Source organism: Daphnia carinata, chromosome 2 (assembly GCF_022539665.2).
Source record: "Daphnia carinata strain CSIRO-1 chromosome 2, CSIRO_AGI_Dcar_HiC_V3, whole genome shotgun sequence".
In the NCBI taxonomy this organism is placed as follows: domain Eukaryota; kingdom Metazoa; phylum Arthropoda; class Branchiopoda; order Diplostraca; family Daphniidae; genus Daphnia; species Daphnia carinata.
In genome coordinates this window covers 2,842,098-2,850,848 of record NC_081332.1, presented here as the reverse complement: position 1 = coordinate 2,850,848, position 8,751 = coordinate 2,842,098, and the positions used below count along the sequence as shown (strand labels likewise).

General features: G+C 41.6%; 1 protein-coding gene across 1 annotated transcript; it reads left to right on the top strand.

Moving 5' to 3' along the window:
- Window positions 1–1,648: 1,648 nt before the first annotated feature.
- LOC130687042 (peptidase inhibitor 16-like) lies at window positions 1,649–6,465 on the top strand. Its single transcript, XM_057510199.2, has 8 exons — window positions 1,649–1,842; window positions 1,968–2,123; window positions 3,001–3,168; window positions 3,365–3,452; window positions 3,646–3,781; window positions 5,003–5,232; window positions 5,304–5,762; window positions 6,050–6,465. Exons 2-8 carry the CDS (start codon window positions 2,007–2,009, stop codon window positions 6,451–6,453), a joined length of 1,602 nt encoding a protein of 533 aa, XP_057366182.1. The 5' UTR covers window positions 1,649–1,842; window positions 1,968–2,006; the 3' UTR covers window positions 6,454–6,465.
- The last annotated feature ends 2,286 nt before the right edge of the window (window positions 6,466–8,751 follow it).

The following is an 8,751-nucleotide window of genomic DNA, read 5'->3' as shown; positions in this document are numbered from 1 at the left end:
CCTTTTTTGTGTGTGTGTGTGTGTGTGTGTGTGTGTGTGTGTGTGTGTGTGTGTGTGTGTTTGTTGGAGTCGCCGTAGAAACGCTCGTCGACGAAGCTCTTTTTTCTTCTTCATCTTCTTCTGGGGCTACATGAAAGAAGATAATGAGGCATGGTTATACCCGACGCCGCTGTCTAATATTTGCCGCATCGACGCACTGATATACTCTACCCTACTGACAGATCTGATTACTGTGCCGGTCGAGAGCCAACGGCTGTAGTTGTTGGCGGGGGTGGATGGGAGGGGGGGGGGGGGTCGACGCACACAGCAGCAAAAGTGTGTGCGAAAGGAGCAAGCCGAGAAACAGAAGCACGACGTTTGAATGGTGGCAAAAGCCAAAGCCAAATCGAATTTGTGTCTTTCACGCCGCAAATGCAAATACAACAACAACGAGCTGAAAAAGAAGAAGTATCAAGAGAGTTCGTCAAAAGGAGCCCGTCGATGCTTCATCTTTGTTCGAGCCAAGACAAAAAAAAAAAAAAAAAAAAAAAAATGGGAGATGAACTTACTCGTTTCCATTCGACGAGGGGAGCCCAGTGTTTTTCTTCTTCGACGTCGAAGGCAGTGCGCAAGGTGGGAAGAGAGGACAAACGAGAGCGAAAACAAAAGGGGGCGATAGAGACAAGTTTTACCCGAGACGGATTGTTTCATCAGAGCCAAACCTTGGATGTTTTTCCATTTCAAGGAAGACAACAAAAACGAATGAGGTTTGTGTGTGCATTATTTTTATAGGCTTCATTATGTTTGTTTGTTTTTTTTTGTTTTTTTGTTGTTTTTTTTTTCCCCATCATTTCTTCATCGGCTAGATGTGTTTACTATGCGTGTCTGTTAGACACACTGTTACGCGTTTCGATCTCATTTTCCTTGGCTTTATTTCGTTTCCCTTCCGTTTTTCTGGGTTTGTACCGCTGTTGCGTATGACTTTAATTACAGCCGACGACTGGCGGAAGTTGTACCCCACTTTATGCCAGACATGCGCGTGCCGGCTGGCGGGCTTATCTAGCTCATTTTTGTTGTTGTACAACAGTGTTTTCGGTAGGATTCAAACGACCGCAGCGGTTATGTCTCGAAGAATGTCATTGATGATTTCGACCTTGCTGCTTGGGCATGTAAGTCTATGGAACAGATGGGGTGGGGAAAGGCAGAACAAAAAACAACAACAACAGCAAAAAAAAAAAAAAGAAAAAGTAGGAAGAAGTTTTAAGGATTTACTTGACTGGCCATGTAGGACGTACGGAATCGACCGAGCGCTTCCGAATCGACTGCGTAATTCGATAGGCGACCGAACGAAACACCTTCGAAACTCATAGACATCTATTTTGAATGCCGAGCATTATGAATTCATTTCGTTCCCCTAGTCCCCTATTGATCGAATATTGTATTGATCCACATACGTGTGTGTGTGTATGTGTGTATGTGTGTATGTGTGTGTATGTACGTACGTACGTGTGTTTTCACGTGCAAATTACGGAACGAATGTGCTGATTTCGTCAAACCACCATCACCTTCCTTGGACGTTAATGGTAAGGTGTTTTTAAAACCTTGGCAAATGTCCTTTGTTTCTAATGAATTTTTGTATTTTTATGTAGAGTCAACTGTTATTACTGTACGCATAACGACGTCGACATTAGTTATGACACTCAAATGAAGACGAAGGAAAGGAAAAGTTGGAGCCTTGGGGCGCTTTGGCATTATCTCGTGTCCAACTCACGGGCGCTAGTTTATAAAAGAAGGATAACTAACTAGTTCTCGCATTCTCGACCAATCGCTTGTCATTGGCGAACATACCGTTTGTGTCAAGACGTAAGTAGCAAAAAGTTCTAACGTATTTTTTTTTTACTCGCATTTTGAACGGATTGTATACTTTCACTTTCTTTATTACGTATGTGTCTTTCTGATTTGGGCTTTTCACAATTGGAATTCAACAGTGGATCTGCAAAACATCCAGTGCAAACTACATTCGTAAGATGATGATCGCGCATTCATTTGTTGCGTTCCTGGCCGCTTTGATAATCTCATGTCGGGCTCAGGATCATTCCCCGTACTGCCGTCTCTCATCACAGCACACAATGTGTCGATTCCTGGTAAGAATGTGCTAGGCTCATCATTATAAAAATGCGAGTCTGCAATGGGGAGCGCTTTGATTTATTCTCTTGGAACTCTCTTGGATTGCTTGGCGAGAATTGGGCGAGAGGGATTTCGTTTTAAAACGGTGCACCCGCTGACTGTTGTGCACTTTACGATGGTATCAAATCAAGGGGGGGGGGGGGGGGGATTGTGGCAGTTTCTTCATATCTGGGGAACGTAAAAGAGAAATCTCTTCAGAAGCACGGCGAGTTTTTTTGTTTGTTTGTTTTTTTTGTACGTCGTATAACAAGTTGTTGTTATTGTTGTTGTTGTAACAACTGGTTTCATGGCACAACGGATTGCTGTAATGCAGCTCTTTTCCATTACCCTCCTTTTAGACTTTTGATCCCGTCTGTTCGAAATCAAATTGCACCGCCGAATAAATCGCGTTTTCTTGTTAGCCGACATGTTGAAGAAGATGCAACCAGACCAGGGACAAGAAGAGACGGAATGAGTAAAACAGACGATGCAAACAGCAGTAGTTTTTTTTGTTTTTTTTTTTGTTTGTTTTTTTCAATTGGATCGTTGAGGACGTTTCGTATGGGAGGGTTAACATGACACCGTTTTTCGCAAGAATTTAAAGAGCTTTTTCCAATGACAGATGATGAAAGATTCAGTCGGCTCTCATGTCAAATCATGTCGCAGCGAATCATAACAAATCGAGCCATGCCTTTCTACACTTTTCCTTTTTTTTTTTTTTTTTTTTTTTTTTTTTGCGTTTTCGTTTGTATATCAGTCATTATGATTTAGAACAACTTTCTTTCACGGCTGACGTCATTTGATTTATTTATTTTTATTTTTTTTTTTTTTCCCATTTTGAATTATGTGTGACAGAGTGACGGGGCGAAATGTGATGGAACTGTATCGACACGTGGCTTGGACAGAAATAACCGGCAAATGATTTTGCAGACGCACAACACGCTGCGGTCGATCGTGGCGTCCGGTCAAGAGTCGCGAGGCCAGCCCGGTCCCCAACCCCAAGCTTCCAATATGCAAATGATGGTAGGTGGGCAAAAGCATTCTCCATGTCTTGTCAAATAACACTTAAAAAAAAAAAGAGAGTGCGCTTTGATGCTCTGATTTGACTTAGAAGCGCAACTGGAATCATGTCGTCAATCTCTTTTACTTTATCTTTTTTTCATTTTTTTTTTTTTTTTCCTCTTTCGATGCAACAAAATGTGTTTTTGAATGTAATCAGATGTGGGACGAAGAGCTGGCTGCCGTCGCTCAACGCCACGCTGAGCAATGTCTATTTGAACACGACTGCAACGAATGCCGCAAAGTGGGTAAGCGCTCAATACGAACGACTCGCTTTAAACATCATTTCTACCTTTCGCTATTATTGTTGTCCTGTTGGATGCAAAATGTGAATGCCATCAGCGAAACACGTCGTGTTTCTTCTCTTGGACGTTCGTTTGCCACGGGCATATTGACGTTAACGTGTGACAGTTGAAACCTAAGTGACCACTGCTTTTTCAGCTCGATTCCCAGTTGGCCAGAACTTGGCCGTTGAATGGACAAACGGTCCGCGTTTGCCGATCAATTGGAAAAAGCAGGTGACCAGATGGTACGAGGAAGTGGCAGAGTTTCCAAACACGTCGGCCCGCAAATTCGAGTAAGATTCACAATCTAGTAAACTCTTTCACATACTATATTCGTACGCAGTCCATATCGACCCAGGAGCTCCGCTTTACAACCCGGCTGTTACGGGCTTATGCAAAAGAATGCAGGGCCGCAAAACTTATACACTTCCCCGATTATTCTTTTGCGTCGAATTCGATCTAGTTGTGCAGTAGGGACGCACACTTTTCGGCTTTCAATTTTAGACTTGTCTTGTCATAACGAATTTCAGTTCAGGCAACGTGGATTTGTCGAAGTTTGTCAAAGGCGTAGACCCAAAGCATTTCGCCGTAGCTTTTTTCATACTGATTAGTTTTGGTAACGTCTTACTTGTTAATTTCCCCTTTCGATGCTTATCATCAGCCACGGTAGCTGTCTCGTCAGCTTGATCACCAACTACTGTGGCTGCGTGCGACTTTGAGAACGTGCAGACCAAGGAGAAAGTCGTGAGCTAGTCATTGCGCTCAATTCGTTTCTGAGAAAAAAACAAACATCTTATTTTGTTTTAAAATGAAGACGAGTTTTTTTTTTAAGTAGTGCTTACGGTTGCAAGCATTACCAGAATGCAGAGGGTAGAAATGCGTACTAACTTCACTCTTACCTGCGTAACGTATGTTTTCATTACGTTAAAAGGATCCGCGCTGTACAAGCACAAACACAATTCCGAAACGTTTATATTGAATAGCACTTGTATAGAGCACAGAGACGTACAACGCCGGAAGCAAGAGAGAAAAGAACGAACGGTACCAAGAAAATCTTCAAGAAACTTTATTATGGACAGATTAAATCTGAAAGCTCAAGCGGTTCATGAATACTCACAGCGTGACACAGTCCGGCGTTCAATCTTCTCGATGGTAATGGCTCATCAACCTTTCCCCGCACTGTATCCAAGCTTTTCGGCAATTCAATCGAACAAAACCTCTTGGCAACGTTTGTCATATTCGCAAAATGGAGAGGGGGCAAAAAATACGTAATGAATAGACATATATATATATATTTTTAAGTTCGTTTGTTTAATACAGGGCAATACCCTCATTCGATTTAATGCTGTATTGCTAAGGCAACCATCCACTGATTCGGTTCTTGATCGTTTCTCCTTGAATTATTTGTGTATGGAAGCCGTGTGGCTTGCAGGAAACAGAAAGCCTTTAAGGACTCGGTACGGATGGCTCAGATAGTCTAAATACTTGTTTTATTTCTTTCAAATGGTGCGCAGGTTCTCAGTTGTAACGGGTCACTACAGTCAAATTATCTGGGCGGACACAAACCGCGTCGGTTGCGGATTCACGTCCTTCCGTGACAACGGAACCTTCGAGACTAATCTCTATGTCTGTAACTACGGGCCGGCTGGAAATTTTGTCGGATTACCCAGCTACAAGATCGGAACGCCGTGCTCACAATGTCCTGCCACCACTGCCTGCAGCACCCGTTTCCCCAATCTGTGCGGTACAGAATTGCAGTGGCTACTTATCGTTAGAGCTATTCATTTATTGCTATGTTTTTGTCACTTTCATCAGAATCCACAAAGAAAAATCCCGAAAGCTCAGTTGAATCGCCTGCCGAAGAATTATTCAATGAAATATTACCCCGGCCTACAAGCAAACCTATTCGTCCACCGTTGAAAGTGACGACATCTAGTGGTTCAGTTGTACAACGACCTACGCAAGCCATGGTGGCGGCTCTTGTCACGCAGCGGCCGGCGGTGAATAAGCCAGTTATAGTCACGCAGCGGCCGACGGTGACTATGCCAGTTATAGTCACCCAGTCACCTGTAATGCAGAAACCCATCGCAGCTACGCCAGGAACGATTACGAAGCCAACAAGCCAACAATTATCATTACCAGCATTGGCCAACAACGCGTCCGTGGCCACAGTCGAGAAAGATTTCGTCTGTCAAGTGGGCAGAGGAGCATGTCGAGCCGTCTTTAAGGGCACTGCTTGGAGTTTTCGACCGCAAACCTCTTCCGCGAACCAAAGCAAGTATACTTGCTCTCTTGTGACGTCAAAGTTTTCTCACATAGCCAGTCGTAGTAGAAAAAATTGCTAGTAGACGGCCGATGCGCCTCTGACGAGTTTAATTTCATTCACGAATTCGTGTTAGGGATAGACAATTTTGACAGAGTAACTATTCGTTCAAGAGAGAATTCAACCTTCGACAATGTTTCCGGTCGTATTAGCTTTCTTGATAGAACCTTTTGTTTTTCGATAACCGCTGCTAATAACTATGCCCTACCAAATTCTTAATGATTTGTTCTCCTTTCAGTAGGCTATTTGGAGACGCGTGTCGCAGTGGGCCAGTTGACGGAATTGCAAATCAACCAAAGCTTTCCAGCCCCAGTAAAAAATACTCACGTTTGCTTGAGCTTTCAAATGAAACAGAGGGTTGAGATTGACGAAGACGAAGAAGAAACGTCGTTGGTTATCCCGCCTTTATTGATAAAAATCCAGCCAGAAAAAAGCCAGTCAGTGGTTGTTCCCATATCCAGCGGCGTCCAAAGCAAATGGATACAAGTAAAGTTGGCTGCCAGTCGTATACGTACACCGTTTAAGCTCCATTTCCAGCAAGCTGGACCTAGGTCGGAGGACGATCCGGTTTTGTCATCTAGAACCAACCTTCAGCTTGTATTTGGAGAACTGCGCATTTTAAACGGAAATTGCATACCTTAACACAACTGGAATACAAAGTCTATTGATCAAGTACAAGTGTCAATACGTTGCTTCCAGATGAAATCAAGAAACAGTCTTTGCATAGTTATAATCCATCGCTCTATAGTTGAGCCGTGGCATGGAATGCCGAAATTCGACGCTTCTTCTTCTAAAATCACACGGCACAGCCAAAATTGAACACTAAGTTTGATTATGTAAGTGGTTTTCTCGTTAAACCAGCCGTTTTTAAAACAAACTAACATTGTGTGATGTTAACACCCCGATTTCTTTTCTTTTAGGTTTTATTCGAAAAATATTTAATTAGCCGCGCCATAAATTTTAAGCCCGACTTCTCCTTTTCAAAGTTTTTAAAAAAGTAATAGTTAATAATGTACACGATTAAGATTTAGAATTTAGCGACAATAACGAAAACGAAATTTGGCGTCGAATTTATGGTTTTTGAGTATAATCTGAGATGTAAAAGTAGATGCAGTTTAAGCCCGATGGGTCGGGGTTAAACTTTTTGTCCGTTACTCACAAAAAAAAGATTGGCAAATCTAACAAATGGTATGCAATGGGTAACAGTTTTCTTACAGTTAGAATTAGTTTTTTCTAACATACATTTTGAACTCATTTTTAACACAGTTAACATTAACATATACTCGCATCACATGAGGATGGGTGAGGTTTTGTTCCAGGAATTACAGGCGTTGCGACTGAAAGATCGGCGAGCCAAAGGACGCCCTGTTTACCATAGCGTTGAAGGATTGATGGATCCCCTGCCAAATCGCCACAGCTGGAACGTTTGCATCGGCGACAAGCACCCACCGGCAGCAGACGAAATCCGAAGTGTGTGTACGTGCGCGTGTGACTCGTTTGACAACATCGTAACTCGAGCGAAAAGCGAGTATTTCGAGATTATTGTTGAAGTTGTGGGCAGTTCTTGGTCCATGTGTGATTCAACGTAAAGGTATGTGCAGCTTGCAATCGCCCAGTTTCTTGCTTTCCCATTTTTCCTTTTTGGTCTTACAGTTTGACACTTTCGACGTAAATACCCCGAGGGAAAAGCGTCTTGCATTAAGTTGTTGAAAGTGTGGGTGAAGGACCGATTTTTGTAGCGTCATTCAAAGCTATTAGCAAAGCTGTTGGATATCAGAGTCATTTACGTTATTGCCCAGACTTTCATTGCCTTCCAAAATCGTCAGCTCGACGAAACTCTATTCGCGAAAATGCTTAAGCATCTTTCAGTGTTACTCCTGTTGAAGCCGAGGCGAATAGCTGAAACACACGTATCGTTTCATCTCTTTTTTTGCCTTATCATTGTACGGAAACTATGTTGGTAACCCTTTGCTTTGCGTTTCTGTGTTTTCTTAAAACTTCCCATATCATTTTCAAGTGAAATTTTAATTTGTTTTTAGGTAGCTGTACGGATGTGTAAAGAATGGTGGTTGCAGGTCATGAGAGCCATTCCTTTAGACAATACCTTTCCATTTTTATTGCTTTAATTTTTGTCATTTTAGCCGCTGAATGTAGCTGGAACAGAACGGATTGGAATTTTAACGTCAAGACATCGGGCTGGTTGGACGATTAAACATCCCTCTGCGGGGACACAGACATTGTGTCTAGTTTTTATCTGTAGATAATTTTGGGATAACAACTTTGCCACGAATACTGTGACTTTGATAACTAGCAGTTGAACAGCCTTTCAATTCCAAACAAAAGGAGTCATGGTAATTGTATGTTTTGTATACATCTCTGTATAAACTATCACATATCTAGATTACTCAATTGACATGACACTCTATATGGCTGGCATTGGAGTAGATAATGCTGTTCGTTTGCAGAATATGTCACTGAGAAGGGCTTCTATTATGGTAGGAGTATCATGTTTTACTACAGGCTGACCAGAATTACAAACACATTGATTGAAAACTATCATCAATTTCAACAATTGGTAAGTGAAATAATAATAGTAATAATATGAAATTGTAATAATATTCTAATGGTAAGTAAATACTTTGGAATTATTGTTGGGAAAGAGTGACAATATTTATAATATAAATTATTATTTTTTTAACAGGTTAAAAACCATTTTCTAGGCTGTTTATGGTAAAGTATATTATATATAGCTATGAATTCATGTTATCCCAACGAATTGAAAATAATTGTACTAATTTTTATCTACATTTGTCGAAGCTTTGTAAACCATAGGTTCCTATGGACATATATATACACATAGACTAACACTGTAACTTCGATAATTAACAGTTGAATAGCCTTTCAATTTCAAACAATAAGGAGTTATGGTAATTGTATGAT

Coding starts and splice junctions, on each gene's coding strand:
- LOC130687042 (XM_057510199.2), top strand. CDS start 2,007: ATGATGATCGCGCATTCATTTGTTGCGTTCCTGGCCGCTTTGATAATC. Junction 2,124..3,000: donor ACACAATGTGTCGATTCCTG/GTAAGAATGTGC, acceptor TATGTGTGACAG/AGTGACGGGGCGAAATGTGA. Junction 3,169..3,364: donor CTTCCAATATGCAAATGATG/GTAGGTGGGCAA, acceptor GAATGTAATCAG/ATGTGGGACGAAGAGCTGGC.